This window comes from Chrysemys picta, chromosome 7 (assembly GCF_011386835.1).
Source record: "Chrysemys picta bellii isolate R12L10 chromosome 7, ASM1138683v2, whole genome shotgun sequence".
In the NCBI taxonomy this organism is placed as follows: Eukaryota; Metazoa; Chordata; order Testudines; family Emydidae; genus Chrysemys; species Chrysemys picta.
In genome coordinates this window covers 20,353,071-20,376,194 of record NC_088797.1, presented here as the reverse complement: position 1 = coordinate 20,376,194, position 23,124 = coordinate 20,353,071, and the positions used below count along the sequence as shown (strand labels likewise).

Below are 23,124 nucleotides of genomic sequence, written 5' to 3'. Positions count from 1 at the left end.
TGAAGAGTCCCAGTCTTATTACTCTCTCTTCACATGGAAGCTGTTCCATACCCCTAATCATTTTTGTTTCCCTTTTTGGTACCTTTTCTGAGATGGGGCGACCACATCTGCACGCAGTATTCAAGATGTGGGCATACCATGGATTTATATAGAGGCAATATGATATTTTCTGTCTTATTACCTATCCCTTTCCTAATGATTCCCAACATTGTCAGTTTTTTTGACTGCTGCTGCACATTGAGTGGATGTTTTCAGAGAACTATCCACAATGACTCCAAGATCTCTTTCTTGAGTTGTAACAGCTAATTTAGACCCCATCATTTTATATGTGTAGTTGGGATTATGTTTTCCAAGGTGCATTACTTTTCATTTTTTAACACTGAATTTCATCTGCCATTTTGTTGCCCAGTCATCCAGTTTTTTGAAATCCCTTTGCAACTCTTCACAGTCTGCCTGGGACTTAACTACTTTGAGAAGTTTTGTACCATCTGCAAACTTTGCCACTTCACTGTGTACACCCTTTTCCAGATCATTTATATGTGAACAGTACTGGTCCCAGTATAGACCCCTGGGGGACACCACTATTTACCTCTGTCCATTCTGAAAACTGAACATTTATTCTTACCCTTTGTTTCCTATCTTTTAACCAGTTACTGATCCATGAGAGGACCTTCCCTCTTACCCCATGACAGCTTACTTTGCTTAAGAGCCTTTGGTGAGGGACCTTGTCAAAAGCTTTCTGAAAATCCAAGTACAATATATCCAATGGATCACTCTTTTCCACATGCTTGTTGACCCCCCTCAAGAATTCTAGCAGATTGGCGAGGCATGATTTCCCTTTACAAAAACCGTGTTGACTCTTCCCCCAACAAATCGTGTTCATCTATGTGTCTGATGATTCTGTTCTTTACCATAGTTTCAACCAATTTGACTGGTACTGAAGTTAGGTTTATTGGCCTGTAATTGCCAGGATCACCTCTGGAGCCTTTTAAAAAAATTGGCATCACATTAGCTATTCTCCAGTCATCTGGTACAGAATCTGGTTACATACCACAGTTAGTAGTTCTGCAATTTCACATTTGAGTTCCTTCAGAACTCTTGGGTGAATACCATGTGGTCCTGGTGACTTATTACTGTTCAATTTATCAATTTGTTCCAAAACCTCCTTTAACGACACCTCAATCTGGGACAGTTCCTCGGATTTGTCACCTAAAAAGAACGGCTCAGGTTTGGGAATCTCCCCCACATCCTCATCCGTGAAGACTGATGCAAAGAATTCATTTAGTTTCTCCGCAATGGACTTCAGTGTCTCATTAGACAATAAAGACAGGACCCAAACCATATTCTCTTGATGCATATAGGCAGAATTTCCGCTAGAATATACTAAGGCAGCTAAAAATGGCAAATATTTGGCTAATTTCAGGTGAACTTTAAAGGTCAACGCCATAAGGCACCATTGGCTTGCTAAGAACACCTGCAAACCCCCTCTGCACTTGCCACATATACAGATACAACATAATTTAAAAGCAAAGTAACTAGCTTCCCACTGATCTTTCTCACACATCAAACACCAGATAACTTTTTTTATAGTCTTTCAAAATATTAACTAGCTAGCACTGGTTAAAGTTTAGCATAGAAAAAAAACAATGACCAGTCAATTACTAAGAAACTATGTACAACATTACACCATTTATTCACATAGTCCAATATTCCTCCTCCAACAGAGGAAGCTAGAAAACCCCATAATATATCTAATCAGTTGTAGCTAGATTTTATTAAGGTGCACATCACTGGAGTAGAGTTGCACAATGATGTACGTTTGGAGCTGGGGGTTGATGTAGGGCAGACACCACAGGGGTTAGGAAGGAGTTTATTTTATGCCCTGAAGCATTCGAAGTGATTAGTCTTATCTTGGCAGGCACAGCTACTGTCAAGGTGACCTAGAAGAATTACTGCTCCCAATACTTCTGTTAGTCTTAAAGATGCCACAGGACCCTCTGTTGCTTTTTACAGATTCAGACTAACACGGCTACCCCTCTGATGCTCTACAGGGGAGAAGTGTCTTTCTAGCATGCATGTAAGGTAATTTGCTACAGGGCAGGTAGCACTTTTAGGCAGTCTTAACTGTGACTTGTCAAAATTTATTTATTTTTGCAATTGAGTTACCATAAGAACTAAAACTCAGGTGCAGTTCTGTATATATCCTGTTTAAAATCTAGTTAAACAGGAAACTGTCAGCTCTTAATTTATAATCCAAGGTCACAGCTCACTTCACTGAAAATCAGGGAAGATTAAAAGTTATAGTAATTCAAAACTGGCTTGGAGAGCAAAACCATCAAATGGATTGAGAGTTGGCTAAAGGGACACAAACAAAGAGTACTGATAAATGGCACATGTGTTGAATTCCAGGCAAATGTCTAGTAGGCTATTGAGGGGGGGTCTATATTAGGGATGGATTCAATATTTTTGTTAGTGATTTAAATGAACAAGTAAAGAGCATATTAAATTTGCAGATTATATTAAATTGGGAAGTGCTGTGAACACTACCAAGGATAGAAAAATACAGTCTGCATAAGATTTGTGGGGTGTAAACACTACAAAGGTAGAACTCACTATGATGGTCCAAGGGTATACAACTAGAGTAATGGAAAGTTTAGGGGAAATTTAGGATGATTCTCAAAGTAAATTTTTCTAACTGAAGTCTATGAGACTGAAGAATAGTCTCCCAAAAGGAGTGTCAGAAACTTCATTGGGAAACAATCCTTATTTAGGAGGGAAGAGAAAGGGTGATATACGATAGCCTCTCTTCTGTCTCACATTTCCATGAAGCTACCAGTGAGTCAACAGGGAGAGTGGGATTAGAAATTAAGGCTTTCCTGGCTATTGGTAACGTGATTGCCATCAGTGGACACATACAAATCCCAAGATGTATATGGTTTGGTGAAACATTTACTAATGTTCATTTCGATGTGTCTGAAATATACCAGTTAAATGCGTGAAGCATGGCAACTGCTATTTCAAACACTGTAGCGTGCATGACTGCAAACACTCCACCCTGTCAAGCAAACTTTGCAGCCATGAATAATACTCTAACAAATTATCAATCAATTTGTAAACCCCTAGAGGATAACAGGGTTATAAGGAACAGCCAGCATGGATTTTTCAAGAAAAAATCATGCCAAAACAACCTAATTTCCTTCCTTGACAGGATTACTGGCCTAGTGAATAGCAGTGAAGTAGTAGGTGTGATATACAGGGCCCTATCAAATTCCTGGTCATGAAAAACATGTCACACACTGTGAAATCTGGCTATTGTAGGGAAGTTGTGATATTGCCATCCTTACCTCTGTGCTGCCTTCAGAGCTGAGTGGCCAGCAGCAGGTCGGGCTCCTAGGCGGGGAGGCTACGGGGCTCCGTGCACTGCCCCCACCCCAAGCACCAGTTCTGCACTTTACACGAGCTGGGTGTGTGCGCGCACGCCTGCGGGCAACAGCCACACAGAGCTGCTTGTGAGCCTCCTCCTAGGAGCAGAACCTTCTGCTGGCCACTTCCGGGGCGCAGCGTGGTCCTCGGTGCCAGGACGGGCAGGAAACCTACCTTAGCACCACCGCTGTGCCCCTGACTGGGAGCCATCTGAGATAAGCCTACACCCCAACCCCTGAGCCCCCCCAACCCAGAGCACCCTCCTGCACCCCAAAACCCTCATCCCTAGCCCCACCTCAGCGCCCACACCCCCAACCCAGAGCTCCCTCCCACACCCTGAACCCCCATCCTCAGCCCCAGCCCCTCCCATACCCCAACCCCCTGCCTCAACCCGCACTCCAAATCCTTCAGCCCCATCTCCCAGCCTGGAGCCCCCCTCCTATACCCCAAACCCATCATCTCCATCCCCACCCTGGAGCCCACACTCCCAGTTAGAGCTCTTACCCCCTCCCGCAACCCAACCCCCTGCCCCAGCCCAGTGACGGTGGGGGAAGAGCAAACCACCAAGGGAGGGGGAATGTAATGAGCAGGAGTGGGGCCTCAGGGAAGGGGCAGGGTTAGGGTGTTCAGTTTTGTGCAACTAGAAAGTTGGCAACCCTAGCGATGAGTGGTCAGGTCTCTGAAATGCCTCATACAGCACAATACCCAGTAGCACCACCCTAGGATATCCGAGTCAACGTGGAGCCAAACAGGCATGCTCCCAGTATGTCTTACACACCATCCTGTGCAGCTTTGGGGTTTTCCTTGTTCTCCCATCTGAGCACTGACCCAGCTCAGATAGTGAAATCTAGCACAACCACAGTGCAATCTGGCTACAAGACACAGAAATTACCATGCCAGATTTAATGAGTGGTCATATAACCCAGTATTAGATCTCCAGCACAGACAGCACCAGCCCTTCATAGGAAGGTACAAGGTAACCTGACAGTGGACAATTAAGTCTTATCTACACAGGGTGGCAATGCGCACTAGAGGGATGTGAATCCTAAAGTGCTGAAGGCAGAATGTTGGCAGGCCCGAGGCACCTGTAGATGAGCCCTGAGAGGTTCTTACTTAACCCCTGCTATAAAATGGCGTATGCTGCAAAGTACAAGGGTTAGTACAGTCTAACATAACTGGGTATTTTTACCATGCCTATGTGTGCCTAAGCCTTATTCGATGCCTACTAAACTCTTGGCCTCAGAGACATCTTGTGCCAGTGAGTTGTCAACTCTCATTATTTTATCACAAATCTCATTATATTTGATGTATTTCTTAACACCGCCATTGTTGGAATGAAAAGATTCAACTGTATTTGTTATAAAAGAAGCTCCTAGCTGTCATGACTGAGAGGGAGGGGGAAGGAAGCATAAAAATGGGACACGAGCAAGCCCTAAAGGCTCAAAAACCAGAACGCAAACACGGAGGGAGAAAAGGCTCCTGATTTGTACAACCCCTGAGGCGAGCCGCACTGCACCCGTTAGTTATGGCTCCCGCAGGAGTACTGCCCTTGATGGCGGTGCAGGGCGCCGCCTGTCCCCATGCGCTGGCAGGAAGGCAGCGCCGGGTGGCCGCTACCCCACGCTGGGTCCCTGGTTGCTGTGATTCCCCTCCCCCCACCCGTGCTCTCTTTCCCCAGCCCCTCCCCACTCTCCACTAGCCCGCAGCCCCCAAACCACCGCCGGCCCGGCCCCACCTGCCCCTGAGAACAGGCCCTTCTCACCCGCGCCCGCCCGCCCGCCCCTTCCCCCGCGCACGCACCTTCTTCCCTGCAGTAGGACATGGTGAGGGATGGGTGATCTCTCCGCAGCTCCGGCCCGCGGCGACTGACTGACTGACTGACCCTGCCAGCGACCCGTCCGTCCCCGCCAGCGCCTGAACCAGCGGCAGCCGGCGCGCCACACTGCGACCTCTCACCCCGCTCCCCGAAGGACCCCGGGCTGCCCTGCACCGCGCCTGATTGAGAGCCGTATTCAAGACCCTGATGGCTGCGAAGAGGGTGCCCTCTATTGGCCGCAGCTCCACGGAGGAGCAGTTAGGAAAGCGGGGGCCACAGCAAAGACCAGGAGCTTTGCGGGCCACCCTTCTGCCTATCCCGGCGTGCTTTGGGTTTTGCCGCGCTTTTTACAGACACAGGACTGCATTTCCCATCGTGCCCTGGGACAGCGAGCTTCTGTCAGGGCTCGGATTCGATTGCCCGAACCAACGCATGGACTACATTTCCCAGCATGCCCTACGCCAACTCACAGTTTAGAACCACATTTCCCAGCATGCCTTGCTCTGGGGCTCAGCTGCCGGGCTAAAGTTCTATGTGCAACAGTGTAGCCCTAGGGCGGCAACTTTCTCGCTGCGCTGCGCTCGGAGTCTGTGCATCGGGGAGCGGGGCAGTGGAGGGGTCTCTGGGGCGGTGCGGGGTTGGGAGCCTGGCGGGGCGAGCTCAGCGCGGGTGTCTGTCTTCGCTGCGTTAGCCCGGGCTTAAGCCGCGCCCGCTGAGGCTGAAGATGTCCGGGCATGTAAGTGTGAGTCCGGGTAGGGAGCCTTCGTCTGTCCGGGAATAACTCACGTTACCACCTCCCTGCGCTGCTGAATCGCTCCTGCCCGCTGGCTGCTTCTCCCTCCGGGACGCGGTGGCACCTCGTAGTCTCCCCGCCCCTCTACCGTGTAGTATTTTAACTGGGTAGCTTCGTGGTGCTGCGGGAAGTGTGTGTGTGGTTGTAAGAGGCAGTTTGGCTATAACACAATTTTTATATCCTACATGCAATGCTCACATTGGAACAAAAAGTGGTGGGACGGTCACTCCCTTCCTGAGCATTTTCTAAAAAAAATCCCCAAACCTGCAAATCTTATTTAGCTACCTAAAGCAATTATACAACTATTTCTAGCTATTCCTCACCACCCATATAACTACCGAGTGCCTCCACTCCAATATTATCTTGCTTTTAATCTGAAGACAATAGAATAATATTTGTTTAGATCAAATCGGCTGTCTCCATTTATTGCCCAAGATGCTTCATAAGAGGGAGAGTGGTCTTTACTTTTGAAAAATACTGTCAGTTATCCCATAGTAATGTAAAATATTGTCTGTTAGTCACAGCTCCACTTTTATGTGGTAGAGGTGCCAGGAATATAATTTAACCTGCCAACGCCCAAATATGTGCTACTGACACAAAATAAGAAACCTAACAAAACATAGCTCAAGAACCTTTAAAGAATACACCGGACTATTATTGTGTAAATTACCTCATTCAATAAACCTCAGTTTATTTACAGTTTTTCTGGTATAAATAACTAAAAGTAATAAAAGTGAGATGAGACAAATGTTTAACTGGGACAGAGATCAGGTTTGCTCTAAATTAGGAGATGTGCCTTTTAAACAGGGACCCCGTAAGTGGCAAAGCAATTTCTGCCTTAGCTAAGAAGTTATTTAGTGTTTGTTTTTCTTTACCAGTTCTCTGACACAAGCAGCAAGAAAGAAAATGTTAAAATCACAAGTGAGCCCAAGCCAGGGTTTCTGGAGAGACTCAGTGACACTGCTGGAGGGATGCTAATTGGACTTGCGGCATTTTCTCTCTCTTTCTACCTTATTTTTACCAATGAGGTAAGTGAAACACTATTGACTTTTGATTTTCTTTTCAAGTCCATGTTTACCTCTATGCCCAAAGTCCAGTGCTCTTCAAGACAAAGCTCTTCTTGCTACAATGTTTGTAACACTATGTTGCTGAGCTGTTCAGATTGTCTCCAGGATTCATTAGTAATTTACACTTGAGAGAGGTGGCCTGTATGTGGAGAGCCTGAATTGCAGGCTGGTCCTGCAACACCCCCTAGAAGATGGGAGTGTTACAGCGGGATATGAGATGGGATGGTAGAGCCATATATGGAGATTTTATCTAGAACTGAGTGTGGAGAGTAGAGAGAGAATATGACTGAGTAAGATAAGATCCATTGGCAGTGGAGTGGATTGACTGGGAAGTGCAGAGAAAGGTGGGTCAACAGCACATGACGAGTGTGGTTGGAAGAGTTTGCATGCACTTGCATGTGTGTGCTGTGTGCTAGTGCACCTCATTTGTGTACATAATTTCTGCTCCGTGCTGCACAGCTGAGAGGCAGTTGTAGTGAGGAGGGAGCTGATGTGCTGCAGGAGCACAGAATGACTAGCTGACTTGTGTCACCAGTCTCAGAAAATGGTTTACCATTAGCGAGCGGGGTGATCATTTTGATCTAGCCTGGTTTTTATTCTCTCATTGCTTCCTCATTCTCTTGGTATATTGCAAGGCTGAATTTTCAGTTAGCTTGATTCTGCTTACATGAAAGGAACTGAATACATCTAGCCAAACTGGGCAGATAAATTATCCTTAAGGTTATTTAATGCATTATGTCAAACCGTCTATTTTAATTCATTCCTAGTCTGATTATGTTCTCAATTTTACTACCATGGGAAGTCCCATTGAAATCAACAGGACTACTCATAGGTAGTAAAGTTAAGTGCATGCGTAAGAGTTTGCGGGATTGAGGCCATAATCTGTTATCCTGAAGGTCTTTATACTTAGCGCTGGTTGGAAACTTTGGGGTGGGAGCAGAATTTTGTGAAATTGTATTTCAGATTTTCATCTACAGTTTCTAACCATCGCTATATAAATGAAGGAAGGGAACTGTTCACAGGTTTAGGAGATGGTAGGACAAGGAACAATAATCTGAAAATAAGGGAAGAAAAAATGGCTAGATAGTAAATCAGAACAATTGGACAGTGGAACAGAGTCACGATAGTACCACCATTACAGTTATTCAAAAACAACAGGTAAGGTAAAAGGTGAGAGAGAGTAATTTCAGGGTCCTAGTCTGCAACTTGTATGTGCCTGCAACATCCATCAAAGTCATTGTGAGTGTTACATGCATAAGGATTGCTGGATTGAGCTCTCATGCTAGTGTAAATCAAGAGCAGTTCTGTTTTCTTCAGTAGAACTACATGTGTGGGTAGTGGGTTTTTTTAAGGGTGCCACCTGTTATTGCTAGTCTGATTATCCCACAAACTCTTACTCATGGGAGTAATCCCTGTGCACATGAGTAGTTCCATTAACATTGGTGGGGTTAGTTTCACACATAAGTACTACTCTCTTAAGTATCAGACATAAGATTGTGACAGCTTGGAAATGCAGATGTGTTCCTTGGTTACATGCATGGAGGCTGAACCTATTAGCACCTCATGGAAGCTGTGGCCCCAACTCCTACTAAACTAACAAAGTGGCCCTCTGTGACTGTACCTCCACATGTTCTTTTTTCTCTTTTAATTGACTACAGGGACGAGCTTTGAAGACGGCCACTTCCCTTGATGAGGGGCTTTCTCTTGTGGTCCCTCTTGACAATATTCACAGCGTGTTTCAACAGAATGAGGGAAAACTAGTGCACTTGTCAGGTGCCCTTAGAACATCAAAGGTAAATAAACAATAGTTGGTTTGAAAATAATGCTTGAACTAAAAGGAAGGAAAACTCTTTACTGCCAGATTAAATCTATACTTGCTTGATATGAAATACTACTGTGGGCTGTAAACCTCCCATCTGGAAATGTTCCTCCCCATTCCTGTGCTGTGTGTTTGGGAGCCAGCTGTGCATTCCTGAAGACACAACTCCTGAGAATCTTATGCTGCAGAGGCTGTGCATCTTCTGGGTTATTCCAGAGATAGTGGTGATGTTTGTGGTCAGCTCTTTTTGCAAGAGAGAATGTGATGGAATAGCGGCCAGCAGAAAAGAATAAAAGGTTATCTTCAAATGGGTTCATGCATGGTTTAATGGTTAGAAGTGAGAACCAGGAATCCTGGCTCAATTTCCTTGCTGTGCCAATGACTTGCTGTCTTGGATTCTTCAGGTCAAATTCACCAGTGGTATAAGCAGATAGGGTGTAGGCCTCCCGGTTTTTAAAGGTTTTTACATCCTATCCATCACTGAGATATCTCTGTGGCTTCATGAAATTTCACATACTTTTGACAGTGATAAATGTGGTGTCCCATCCACAAAATGGAGATACGTTCTTATCATGTGGTTTTTGGGAAGCTTAATTAATGTGTGTAAAATTCTTCAAAATCCTCAGATGAAAGAAGCTACAGCTTAGAAATTCAGAGAAATAACTTTTCCTGAGGCGTTGTTATACTTTTATTCCATCATCTGTCTTGCTGTATGTCACTGGGGCCTTTTTCTTTTTATTTCAGAGTGTTTTGGAAGGAAAAATTTTACATGACAGCCCCTTACTTTTTCATCACAATAAAGTGAGCTCTCCCCAAGATAAATTCACAAGTATCTGCTCTGCTGGAATCGATAATGAAAAAATGCAGTTTGGAGTTGTCTGAGATGCAGCTTTTTAGACTGACTTGTATTTTATTTATATCCTATAGCCTTTGTTTGATCCCAGCTATGGGCTCTCCATCCAGGCTGTCAAACTGAAACGTCAGGTGGAAATGTATCAATGGGTAGAGTATGAAGACTCCAAGTAAGTCATAGGCTCATTATTTTGACTTCTTACCAGAATCCAATCACAATTTAAGGAAAAGGCGCTGGCTAATTACCTTTTTTGATAATGTGATGGCCCTAGAGCCCTTGGGTTTTCACAATTTCATTTAATTTTCCCTACATTTAATTTTGGTTTAGTGATTATGGCCCCAATCCCGTAATGAGCTCTATGCGGGTGGATCCAATTGCAGGAGAATCCCAACAACCTCCAGCAGTATGTGAAATGTTTTCCCCATCCCCTAACCTCATATAATACTATATCAGACCTCTTGAAATCTAAGATACAGCTGTGGCTTTTACCTTTTATTTTCTGATACAATTCCATAGGCTCCTGGAATATTAATTTGTTGATGTCCGTAGAATCCACACATGCATAATTTATAATAATTTACAAAAATGGTTGAATACACTTTTCTAAAAAGTATAGAAATCATGATATTTTTTTAAAGTAGCACTAAGGATCGTACAGACTGATCAACGTGGATGTGCCCCTGCGGAACCCTGCTGACTCTCATGAGTCTCTATGGCTCAGTATTGCCTAAGACTTCTCCCTGCATTGATCATTTTGCAGCCCATAATCTCGAAGCATTTGCTCCTGATGTCTTAAGTTTTTTAAATGCAAAGTCTAGCTGCAGAGTAGAGAACGCTTTCTGGTATCGCCCTGCTGAACCCTCCCCACTGTTGAGCTCTCAAACTCGAGAATGGCGGCACAAGCTCATTTTTGACCTCCTTTGCCAGAAAGTAAACACATTTTAAATGGCTTCTGGTGGATCTGGAAACCTCTCCATGTTAAACATGGATTCTTTCTTTCCTCCCCTTAATGATGATGAACTTTCTTAGAACAAGTAAAACCCACAATTTAAGATGTGAATTCTGTGGTAAACTACAGCCCTTGATCATTGGCTGGAATGCCGTGAATGGGTAACTAGGTGAAACTTAATCAGATTAGATAATCTAAGGGTCCCTTCTGGCCTTAAACTCTGTGAAAGTGTCTAATCAATACCATAATCTTAACATAACCTAAAATGTTTTAAAATATATTTAGTATGATATACTGGTTAGAACAGAGGCCTGGGAATCCAGATTCATGGGTTATATTCTCAGCCCTGCCAACAGCCGTGACTCAGTATGTGGCCTTGGGCAAGTCACTTAATTTCCTCTGTCTCAATTCGCCCATCTATAAAATGGCTACACGAGAAAAACAGTATCTGAATTTTGGATTATCCAAACTTTTTCTACCCTTCCCCCCCCAATGTCAACAGTCATATAAAAAAACAAAATTAATTTCTGTAAATTCCAGTTTCTTAAATGTCTCGGGGTCATCCAAAACTTTCAGTTCATTGGAGTTTGCCTGTAATAATCTTAGTGGCACCTTCGTCCCAGTGGGCTGTGAAACTTTCAAGAGTGAATGTAGGAAAGGTCTTTTAGCTGCTTTGCTGACCAGTGCAATGGAAGAGCAAAGCATTATTATTATTATTATTTACTGATTATTTTACTGACATTTAAACAACAACAGAATTTGTTATCATAAAAACTTGTTATGGATGTCTGTAGCTTTGGGTATGGAATCAGGACTCACTATTTGGGAAACTGTTATAACACTCAGAAAACAATCATCTAGAAAATTATGAAGATGCAGAAAACAAGAGGTCCCCAATTTAGAGAATGTCTACATTTACAGCACTGTGTAAAGTATGGGCACCACACGTGTAGCTATACGCCACAGTGAAAGGCAGCTACAGCCGCACTTGTCACTGCAGTGTGTAGCGCGCCACATTCCAGGGCTTCACAGTCAGCTCCCCTCTGCCAGAGCCTTTCCCCGCTGCTGGAGCCTTTCACTGCAGGAGGGAAAGGCTCTGGCAGCAGGGAGGCAGCAGTGTAGACATGGGAGGCATTGGTTGGGTGTGGTATAGAGCTATGTGGGGTATATACTGTAGGGTTCAGGGATGTAGGAATCTCTACTCTACTCACCAAAGCTGTGCCTCACTGTCTACTCCGCTACGTATACCTGTGCTAGCTGGGTACTGTCTCTATTCTAGAGTAGGTGTCTGTACTCTACACACTGCCATCAGAGTAACTACCTATAATATGCATATGATGCTAATGGCAGTAAGAGTCCTTGGTTTAGGGCAGTGGTTCTCAGTCCTTCCCATATCGGGCTCCCCACCACTAATCTAGTGGACACCTCCCTTCCAGTTAGCTCTATGGGAAGGGCAGGGTGTGTGCCACTTCATGATACCTGTCTGCAGGATTCCCCCCTGACCTTGCTGTTCAGAATCCATTATTTAGGGAAATGTTCACTTCATTCTAAAGGTAAGTTTGGCTTGTGCTTGGTTTCTCATGGGCTTCCTTAAGTTTCACTTGTACAGTGGGCCCTGTCCTGACCTTCATGCTGTGTGTGTTTTTTTTCCTGCAGAGAATATGAGGAGAACGGCGAAGTTAAGAAAGAAACAAGATATTCTTATAGTAAGTTTATCAATGCACAGTACTCCCCCTTTGAATTCAAAATGTGGTTTGCATGCTGATTTAAAAATAAGTCCTATAGTGCCCTACTAGGAAGAGAGGAATGGGGTTTGGAGGAACAGGGAAAGATTCATTCCATGCTCCCTTAGCAAATGGCAGAGACTTTGTTCCATGAGGTAATTGAGATGAGGACCAAACTGGGACGCTGTTCATGAATAACCGAGAAATCCCAAAATGTCTTCAGGCTTGGATAGTCAGAGCGGGTGACTGGGAGGAGCGGCATGTGTACTTCATACTGTATATGTGATGTATTGAGAGACTGCTCAGGCACTGGTGTCAGCCAGTGGAAACGCCCAGTATCTTGAGTGCCTCCGCCTTTTGACAAGCATTTGGCAAAAACTATAATGCACATCTGGCAGAAGCAATAGAGAGGATTATTTTCCTCTTATTCTGAGCTACCCGCTGGCAGAAAATAAATACTCTGACTCTGAGTCATCACATCTCAGGAGATTAGTCTCTGAGCCTCATTTGTCCCTGATTCAAGCACATGGGCATGTAATGTGGGTATGTAACAATGCATGTGCATGATTATAAAAAATACCATCAGCCTATTGGAATATAGAGCTCCCTGATATGGAGATATATCAGGAGCAGAACTGGTGGCTGTGAGCTAAAGGAGCTGCCCTACATTAGAAGGGAACTAATATAGACTGGACCGGTGTTTTCCATCCAATAGTTGTCAGTAGGTCATACAAGAGAGCATTCCATGCAAGCACCCCCACTTCACCCTTTAATGTGGATCCCTTGCTTTGTCTTTGTCCCTGCATGGAAACATGGAGCTTTCCTTATTTAGCAGATGAGCTGCACAAAGAAGAGGGAAGAGATGATAATGCTGCAGGAGTAAGAAGGAAGCTGCCAGAGCCAATACTGAGCATCTCAAGAAGCTGCTTTGTGTTTCTTTGCGGTGAAGACAGTAGCACAACTTTGTGTCCTACTGGGGCTTCTTCCCCTCTCTGTCTGCTGGATCTCCACACTGAACCAGCTTGTTCCAGCAGAACAGTTATCCCTTCTCAGCCAGCCAGAAATCATCCAGTGATGGGAACCGGGGTGGAATCCTGGCTTCACTAAAGTCCGTGTCAAAACTCCCCTTGACTTTAGAGGAGCCAGGATTTCACACCAGGTAGTCTTTCCCTAAATCCTTCCATTCCTTTATAAATATGTCATGAGACGTAGGTGTACATAGGGAACCTTTTTAAATGTACATCTTGGTGTAAAGAATGTTACTGCAAGTATAAGGCACCTTGCCTAAAGCTTGTCTCCGTCTGTGGCATTTAAGCAGAACATTCCTGATTTTAGTGTTTTTAACTCTTCTCTTCTCTTCCCAACTTCTGTCCCATTTTCCTTAGACACTGAATGGAAATCAGAAGTTGTGAACAGCAGAAACTTTGATCGAGAGATTGGCCATAAAAACCCCAGGTAATTCTGACTTTAATATAATATTTTGAATTTGATACACATGCTAACTGACTAATCCTTACAGCACTCTGTGAGGTAGTGAGAATTATTGCTATTTTATAGGTGGGGAAACTGAGATACAAACACGGTGGGGGAGGGGATTTGCCCAAGGGTATCACAGTGAATCAACAGTGGAGCCAAGATTAAGTTATTTATATTATAACTAATAATTAATAGGCAGGGGGTCTTCCTGACTTCCAACTGTATTCTTGTGCCCCTGGAGTGAGCTGCCTACAAGTATGAAAACTAGAAAGGATTCCTTTCTGACTTTCATAATCCATCAGTGAAGCATGGAGCTATTAAAAATACAAAAATAGAATGACATCCCGTGTGATTGTCATGCCAGATGCAATAGTGCACGCATCTTTTGACAGCGTATATGCAAGATCACAGATTGGTTTGTGTCAGTCACTCAAGACATAATTTATTTTTAATTACTCCTTGCTGCCACATTTTGACTTATTGAGTTATTAACTTTTGAGTTATTCTTGTGAGATCCTTGGGGTAGGGACCTTCTTTTTGTCCTGTGTTTGTACAGTGCCTAGCACAGTGGGGTTCTGATTTAGAAGCTCCTAAGCACTATGGTAATACAAATAATATTACATAAAGGTTCTTATACTACCCTAAACATGGTAGTATCTGAGCATTTTCCAGTGGTGTGATGTGGCAAAGAATGTCTATAAGGATAGGTGGGAAAACGGACATTTGGGATTTTGCAAAATCTCTGCGTCTTTGTTTTGGAGATTTGGACTTTCACAAATGTCCCATAAACTGAAGCATTTTTATGCAAGTGGAATTTTGTTTCCAATATATTCAATGTATTTTTAACAAATTGGCACCATGAGCAATACGAATAACTTAGAGCTGGTCAGAAAACATGGCAGGGTGGAGGGACTGTTGTGTCAGTTTTCCTTTATTTTTTTATTGACATTTTCCAACCAGATCTACCATTAAGATTATTATTTGAAAGCAAATCACATTCTGCTTGTAGGACTGCCACAGGAATAACAATAAAATATGTAGCAGCCCAGAGTCAAATGGTGCAAGCCATAAAAGCTGTGAATGCAATTGTAAATGAGTTACATGCCTGACTCAAACCCACCAATTTGAACACTAAAATTTACAGTTCATGCCTTTCTGATGGGAACCTATGTCTTTCAAGTCGGTTTTAAATGTGTCAAAGTGCCTTATCCCCTCATTAACTATTATAAGTGTAAGAGACTCAAACTCTAAGAAACAAGTTTGTAGGGAAAAGATATGGTCTTTGAATTTATTCTTTCTTTTATAGGGTGCTCTCTCTATATGTATCTTGGGCTTTGATCCTTCAAACACTTATTATGCATGTTTGTTTGCTTTACTATCATGAGTTATCAATGGAACTATTCATGGTAGTAAAGTTAAGCACATGTGTAAGTGCTTCCAGAACTACTGGGGCTTCTGCTACTACTATAACTTGATCATGGTTTTTAAGTCCCAACTTGGGGAGAAGATTTCTGATAGAGGGCTCTTTAATTTACCAGACACAAAGGCATAGCAAGATCCAGTGGCTGGAAACTAAAGCTAGGCAAATTCAGACTTAGAAATAAGATTCATTTTTTATACCATAATGGTAATTAACCCTTGGACCAAGTTACTTAGGGATGTGATGGATTCTTCATCATGTGACGTCTTAAATGGCTTTTTAAAAGAGATGCTCTAGCTCAACTAGAAGTTATGGGCTAGATGTGAAAAATCACCTGGTATAATTCTCTGACCTGTGTTATGCAGGAATGAGGCCAGATGATCATAATTGCCCCTTCTGACCTTAGTAACTACTAATGGTCCTATTACTGTCGTATCTGAGCACCTAACAATCTTCTAATGTATTTATCTTTACATCATGGCAGTTATTTAACTCACAGGGACACTCTCACACTCACAGGTCTTTGTCTGTCTCTATCAGCATGCGTATAGTATTTTGTGCTTCTGTGTATTCTATATTGTTGGACAAGAGTGTGCTCATAATACTAGAATTTATACAGAGGTTATTTCTTCCCCCCAAGTGCCATGGCTGTGGAATCTTTCACTGCAATTGCTCCTGATGTCCAGGTGGGCAGTTTCTTTCTTTCAAAAGGTAAGGGATGTTTTTTACTTGTATAACAAATACACACTGGGTCAAGTTCATCACTGGTGTAACACCATTAAGTTCACTGGCGTTGCACTGCGGATGGCTTTTGGTTCATTCTCTTTTGGGATGGCGGACTTTTAAATGGCTGTCTAGGGCTAACAAAATGGATCCTGAAGTCAATGCGCCACCTGAGACCTACATTTGGCTCTTTATTCTGCTCAGGTCTTGTTGAGAAAATTGACAGTTTTAAGCAGATGAGCCTGTCGAAATTGGAGGATCCGCATGCTGACATTACTCGAAGAGGAGATTACTTTTATCACAGCGAGAATCCCGGGCGTCCAGAAGTAAGATGAAGGGGCTTTGCAAAGACCATCAAGGCAGCCACTAAAATCTATTCATCGAAGAAAAAGTAGGGTTTTATCCTGCAAGCTGCACGCCACTCTCGTCTCCCATTGAAATCAATGGAAGTCATAATGCTGAGCAGTTTGTCAACTTAGCTCTGACTGCAGAGTTAATGGAAGAGTGATTAATTTCTGTATATCAAAGGAACTTCTGATCCTGCCCTCACCCTCCTCTTTTTCTTGAGTGTCTTCTTCCTGCTTGTTAGACTGACAGGCTAAGAAGATGCTTTTAAATTTAAAGAAACAGGAGCAGGGCTACTGCTATTCTCACATAGGTGGGTTTCATCGGTGTCTAACTGGTCTGTCTGAGTTAGGTCTGCTCAGTGCAAGTGAACTGAGCGTAGTAATGAGTGAGCCAGGTTGATGCTGGCTGGCACTGCTTGCCTGCGGCTGAGGAGAGCTAGCTGTAACTCTCTTTGGGAGCCCATCCTTGCCACTCCTAAATCAGACAGAGGGGAAAGTGGCATAAAGCTTGCTCTCCTTTGGGACTTGAGCTGTGCTGTCTCTGCAGCCTTCCCCTTCTGCCAACCCAGCCTGGAAAAATCACAACCCAGGAATCCTACCTGGCTGTCTCACATGCTGGTGCAAAGCCTATGGCACAGCATCCTCCCATGACGTTCCCGTGCAGAGTGGCTTCACTGGGAATCTTTTATTGAAGTAAATCTTTATTAACTTATGATGATTTCCCTATTTTCAGGTGGGAGACCTTCGTGTTTCATTCTTCTATGCGGGTCTGAGTGGAGACAAGTCCCACCGGGACCCAGCAGATGTGGTAAATCTTCAGGTTCTCCAGTAATGTTCTCCCTAAGGCCCCAGTGCTGTAATAAGTAAAGCCCTTTGATTGGTTCCTCTGCCTCTTGTAAGGTGACCGTGATTGCTCGTCAGCGAGGGGACCAGTTGGTTTCATACCAAACCAAGTCTGGAGACATTCTGCAGATTCTTTATCCTGGCGATCTCTCTGCTGAGGTGAGTTATCCCGCAGCATGAGTAAACTATTGGAGACAGCTAGCATTGAAACTAGAGGAGGTAGCAAGAAGCAGGGAATGGGACAGTGAGTTGCCTCCCTCTTCACATTCCATTTGCAGGGGAAAGATCAGGTGGTAAGTTACCAGTCTGCTACTGGACAGGAGAAATCTGGTCTGAGTATTGCCTTTCCTGCCTCTAATCTCACTGCTGGAGGGCAAGAAAGTTGTGAGCCTGTGTCCACCTCCCTCATTCCCCCTCACCCTGGTCTTTGTGTATGCCTAACCTTTGCTCTGTCTCAGAAGATTGCAAACTCTGTGTACTCTTACCCTATTAGCAGTAGCCAGTTTGGCTGTTTCATTCTTGCTCATTAAATAGTGATTTGTGGCTAAAGTTACCAAACAAAATAACTTCCTTCTGCTACTGCTTACTTCTGCTGTAAATGAGAGAGTGACTGTGGGTACAGTAATGTCTGTTAGTGGACCTAAGAGATTACCTCACCCACCTTGCCTCTCTCATGTCCTGAGACCAACTCAGCTACAACAACTCTGTTGTAAATTCTTAGCCCCCACCCCATTGTTTGCCATCTGTTTGTTTCATGATCACCCAAATACTTTCTGAAGGTGATATTTTAAAAAAGTTAGTTCTTTAATTAAAGCCTGTAATTCCACCCCCACCCCTTCCAAAATCCTTCCTTTTTAAGGGACCTAGACATTAAATACAATTTGTTAGTAAAGTTGGATAGGAACCCTCAGGCAACTAACTGGGTTCCAATAAACCCTGCATGTTCCAGCAGTTTGGTGATTCACTTACTCCCCTGGCAGGTTGGCTCCCATTAGTGATGGTTTTGTGCCCTGCTGCAAAGATCCTTGATGCCAAGTATTTGAGTTCCCAAAAGCAGGTGAACTGGCTCCTGCATCCGAAGAAGTGAGGTTTTTACTCACGAAAGCTTATGCCCAAATAAATCTGTTAGTCTTTAAGGTGCCACCAGACTCCTTGTTGTTTTTGTAGATACAGACTAACACGGCTACCCCCTGATACTTGGCTCTTGCTTCAGGCTGATCTGGAAAGAGATAAGAAATAGTAACAACTTTCATTGTAAGATGTGAACCTTAATATATTTTTACTTCAGCAGAAACAGAGACACCACCAATGTAGAAATTGGTCCAAACAGGATACAAGTAGTTTCCAGGAGATGTCTTACTACTATAAAATCTTTATAAGCAGTTGCAGAGCATCTCAAAGCATGTGTGAACTTAATTCATTAATGTAGTACATGTGGTTCTGAAAATCTCCTTTACTAAAACTGTTTGCTAGGCAGTGTCTTGTTTTTGAAACATGCCCACATTTCTAGTCAGCAAAACACACGTATCTCTTCTGAATAAAAACAACAAAATGAATTAATATGCAGCTCTTTTACAATTTTCCCTGGTCCCAATGGAGGTTGCTGATTTTAGTGCGTGTCTGAATAAGGAGAGAGAGAAGGCAGCAATCTTTACAGAGGTGTAAGCACACTAGTTTTTGATTAAATGGTTATCTGATTCTCTCTTGATAGGGAAATGGATGCTCCTTATTTGAGTTCATCAGCAACAACAATTGTGCACTTTTCAGGTGTGTCCTCACCTTTAGTCACAAGGTGTGACAGAAAATTTTGGGAACCAAGTTAGGACTCCACAAAGATGCCCTTGGCCCTGCCGTTTGGCCACTGCTGTAACATGTTGGGCTAGGAAAAAAAGCCACACTTTTAGCAGCCAATATAGTATTGCAAATGGCCCTGTATCTCTTGGGAAGCATTAATATTTCCAAGCATGATCAGCTGTGATGTGTTTATTCATAAGGTTCAGGAAGCAGCAGGATTTGGGGCTTGGAGGAACCCAGAAATGGGCAATGTATAACAGTGTTTGGGTTTCAGGAGGTGTTTCAAAAAGAGCATGAAAGTAACACCATGAAGACCTGGGGTCTCCGTGCAGCTGGCTGGCTGGCGATGTTTGTAGGCATCAACCTTATGACCAGAATCCTTTACACTTTGGGTAAGTCTGTTACTAGAAACGGAGCTCGGTTTAGAGATGGGAGCGGACTCAAAACACTGGATCCTAATGATAAAATAACCAACACAAACAAATGAATTTTTGTGGGGAGGAGAATTTGAATCGGGATCTGAACTTTGCTATTGGCCTCTAAATCGATAATGATCAGACCCAAAATCCCAGATCCAAACGTCTGCTTTGTGGGTATATGAAATCTGGATCAGAACTTTGAGACTTGAACCCATGTAATTTAAAATGTGGATTAGGTCACAATTCATGGTCTCGTCTCTCAGTCTAGTCCCCAGCGGGTGCTTACCAAAGTCAGAGACTGATAACACAAGCTGGGCAGGTTCTTTAAAGACTTTCCCCATGCATCTCTATCAGACCTGCTATTGTTTCCAAATACAGAACTGCCATGTCTGAAGTCTGAATTGTTGTGATTATTTGTATTGCAGTAATGCCTTGAGTCCCAGGCCACCACTGTGCTAGGCGCTGTACAAACACAGAACAAAAAAATGGTCCTTGAATTATTTGTATTTTAGTTTAAGGCAAATGTTACAAGAAGAAACTTGGCAAAAGAGCGTTTTTTACATTAAACTTGCATAAATTGAATTCCAGAGCTACCTCTTGTTCTGAAATAGCATCTATCCCATATTTTGAGAAAAACATTCATGGTACTTGAGACTCTTCCAGGAAGTTTATGCAATTTCCAGTTCTCAGTGAAATGTGACCAGTTATACCTAGTCTTTCCTCTTGTGCCTTTCACACACATCTATCCTATGTATTTTAAACATAAGCAGAAGGATGGCCTTGTAGATATGGGACAGGCTTGGCCACTAGGAGGCTTTGGATTCTAGTCCCAGCTCTGCTATACAATTACTGTTGTATCTTGGAACAGGTATTTAACTACTTTGCCTGACTTTCCCTATCTGAAGAGAAGGGGAATGACCCATAGCTGCCTCCCAGAGACGTTGAGGCTTTCCTTGTCAATGTTTGTAAAGTGATCTGAGATCCTCTGATTGAAAGGACTGTGGAAAGACCTTATCCATTGTTCATTGAAGTGGATGGGAGTCTTTCCGTTGATTTCACTGGCAGTTGTATGGGGACTCTAACCACAAATTTTTAGCAGTATTAAATCTTACAGCTGTTCACTTTCTCAAATGTTTCATTTTCTGTTTAATTTTTCTTCCTAACCACAGTGGATTGGTTTCCTGTTGTTCGAGATCTGGTTGATATTGGACTTAAAGCTTTTGCCTTTTGTATAGCCACCTCACTCTCCCTGCTAACTATTTCGGTGGGGTGGCTCTTCTACCGCCCACTATGGGCTCTACTGATTGGGTTGCTGTCTGCCGTTCCTATTGTGATTGCAAAATCCCGGGTTCCACCAAAGAAGCATCAGTGAAGATGGAAGAATTCCTTTTTTTCCCTTGCACTTGAATCCTGTTTTTTTTTATTATCCTTTGAAGCCCAGTGCATTTATCATGTTTCAAGCTATTACGACATGCTTAAGGCACATTACAGTTCAGAATCTTGACTCCCTGCACTAGAGAGTCCAGTAGGAGACCAAGATGCAATTTTTTTATGCTTATTATACATCCATGAGAAAATGTAACTGTAGAAGCTGCAGTTTGGAGTGGGTGATATTCTGTGTATTTAGGGGAGGAAACAGCATTTGTTACTTAATTATTTGCCAATCCTTACTTGTTAAAAGAACAGTGGTGTGTGCTATTTACACGGGAATAGGGACAGATTTAATTAAGCAATCCATGATGTGCAATCTCTAGCAGATTTTGTGTGCCTGCCTCTCATTTAACTATTCCCTCTATTTTCTTATGTACACAGAGAAATAGTCTTATGTTGACAATGTTTTGAAATACGTGTTCGTAGACAAAATGCTGCTTGCATCTGAGTGAAAGCTGTGTTATGCATTTAATTTGTTTTCAGTAGTTAGAAAGCCACGTATAATGTGTAAGGTTTTCAAAAGTAATTAGTGATTTTGACTGCTCAACTTGTTACATTTTAAAGGGGCCTGATTTTCAGAAAGCCTTCACCTACTCAGAATCAGAACCCTTTGGGTGCCCAAATGAGACAGCTTCAAGTTGCTAGCATGTCTACCTTGTTTTGTAAAACTTGAAAACTGATTTCAAATTCCACCTGCTTAAAGGGATAGTCTAAGGTCAAAAATCATAACAGCTTGAAACGAAGAACTGATGTAACCTGTAAAACTAGTGTAAACTCCTGTACTTAAAAACTGATGTAATGTTTTCCCATTTATTTCACTTCATTTGGCTAATGAAAGATGCATCAGAGACAAACTGAGTACTTGTATAAGCTGTAGTGTTTGGATTTAAACACTCTCTTGCAGGGTTTGCAACTGCCTCATACTTAAACACCTTAATTGAAATTAAATCATTACAAAATTAGTTAATGTTTTGTAAACTTTAGTAACCTAAATATTCAGCTTTGTCATGTTAGGGGGGAAGCAACTCCACATCTAACCTCTCACTGAGTCATGTTTACATTTTTCTGCTAACACCAGTATTTGTTTTTGGAACCCCTTCTGTATTATTTTAAAAAGTGCATTTGCTTCTAACAACTTGGGGCTGTCTTTCAGCCTGGCTTTTCCTATGCTTCCACTTTTGTAAGCACAACTGATGTTTAAGAAGAATACCTAATTCCATGCACAAAGCGGGAACGTGGCAGCTCACGGACCTCAACCTTGATTTTCAAAATCTTATCCCTTAAAGTCCAGTTAAGAACTTCAAGAAAGCTTCCTTCCCCTTGCTACACTATTTTACTTGAAGATATCTAACGGATGAAGAAGGGGATTTTGCTTGCTTGGGATCTTAAACAGGAGAAACTACACCAAAGCTGAGGAATGTGAAAGGCATAGTCCTTAACTCCACTTAACACATACAGTTGACATGTTTAAGAAATCAGGCCATGTGATTTTTAAAATCAATTTCTGTAGGTACTAGGTTTATTAGCATTAGTAACTTATCTAACAGCCCAAGGCCTATTTAAAAGTTGACTACACGATAAGAATCCAAGGCTTTAGTGAGGGGGCAATTTGTGAAAGTGTTTTGGGTTTTTTTGCACAAAATAGAATGGCTTGTAAAATTAACTTTGGGCAGTTGCTGCTTCTTGACTGAACAATAATTAAGTGGTGCCCTTTTATTCCTGTTGGTATCCAGCCAGTGTTGGTTCAGTTTCAAGTCTCTAGGACCCTCTTCTGCTCCCAATGAAGTCAATTGGAACAGGCTCTTAGGTAGGTTGCCTGGATATACAAATAGTCTATTAATAAACTTACGCAGTGTTTGTCTGCTACTTAATCATTGCAGTATATCTTCCAGTACCTCAAATTGTGTTTTCCTTTTAGGGAACAATGTGTTTAACAATGCTCAATGGTTTGAGCATTGGCCTGCTAAACCCAGGGTTGTGAGTTCAGTCCTGGAGGGGGCCACTTAGGGATCTGGGGCAAAAATCAGTACTTGGTCTTGCTTGTGAAAGGGGGCTGGACTCGATGACCTTTTGGGGTCCCTTCCAGTTCTGAGATAGGTATATCTCCATATATTAAAACTTAAACCCCAACCTGCATTCAGCTACTGTACAATGGAGACTCTTGAAACAGTTTTCTGTCAAAGTGCTGAACTTTTGTATGTTTTTATTAAAAAAAGTTTCTCAGATG

At 42.9% G+C, this 23,124-nt stretch overlaps 2 protein-coding genes across 3 annotated transcripts in view; one reads left to right on the top strand and one right to left on the bottom strand.

The window, feature by feature from the left end:
* The window catches only part of CHCHD4 (coiled-coil-helix-coiled-coil-helix domain containing 4), a 19,871-nt gene extending 14,427 nt beyond the window's left edge, over positions 1-5,444 (bottom strand). The window contains exon 1 of the mRNA XM_005288431.4: positions 5,224-5,444. Within this exon, the coding sequence (XP_005288488.1) occupies positions 5,224-5,245 (22 nt within the window). The 5' untranslated portion in view covers positions 5,246-5,444. The remainder of the gene's footprint in view (positions 1-5,223) is intronic.
* TMEM43 (transmembrane protein 43) lies at positions 5,393-23,124 on the top strand. Of its 2 annotated transcripts, none has more exons than XM_008168024.4 (12): positions 5,393-5,975; positions 6,911-7,060; positions 8,758-8,892; positions 9,846-9,940; positions 12,377-12,426; positions 13,830-13,899; positions 15,981-16,051; positions 16,268-16,389; positions 17,144-17,218; positions 17,311-17,412; positions 19,322-19,439; positions 20,636-23,124. In XM_008168024.4, the coding sequence occupies exons 1-12, from the start codon at positions 5,964-5,966 to the stop codon at positions 20,836-20,838; spliced, it is 1,203 nt and encodes a 400-aa protein (XP_008166246.2). In that variant the 5' UTR covers positions 5,393-5,963; the 3' UTR covers positions 20,839-23,124. The 2 variants fall into 2 exon arrangements, with proteins under 2 accessions (XP_008166246.2, XP_023960759.2); XM_024104991.3 differs by having other exon boundaries at positions 5,740-5,981.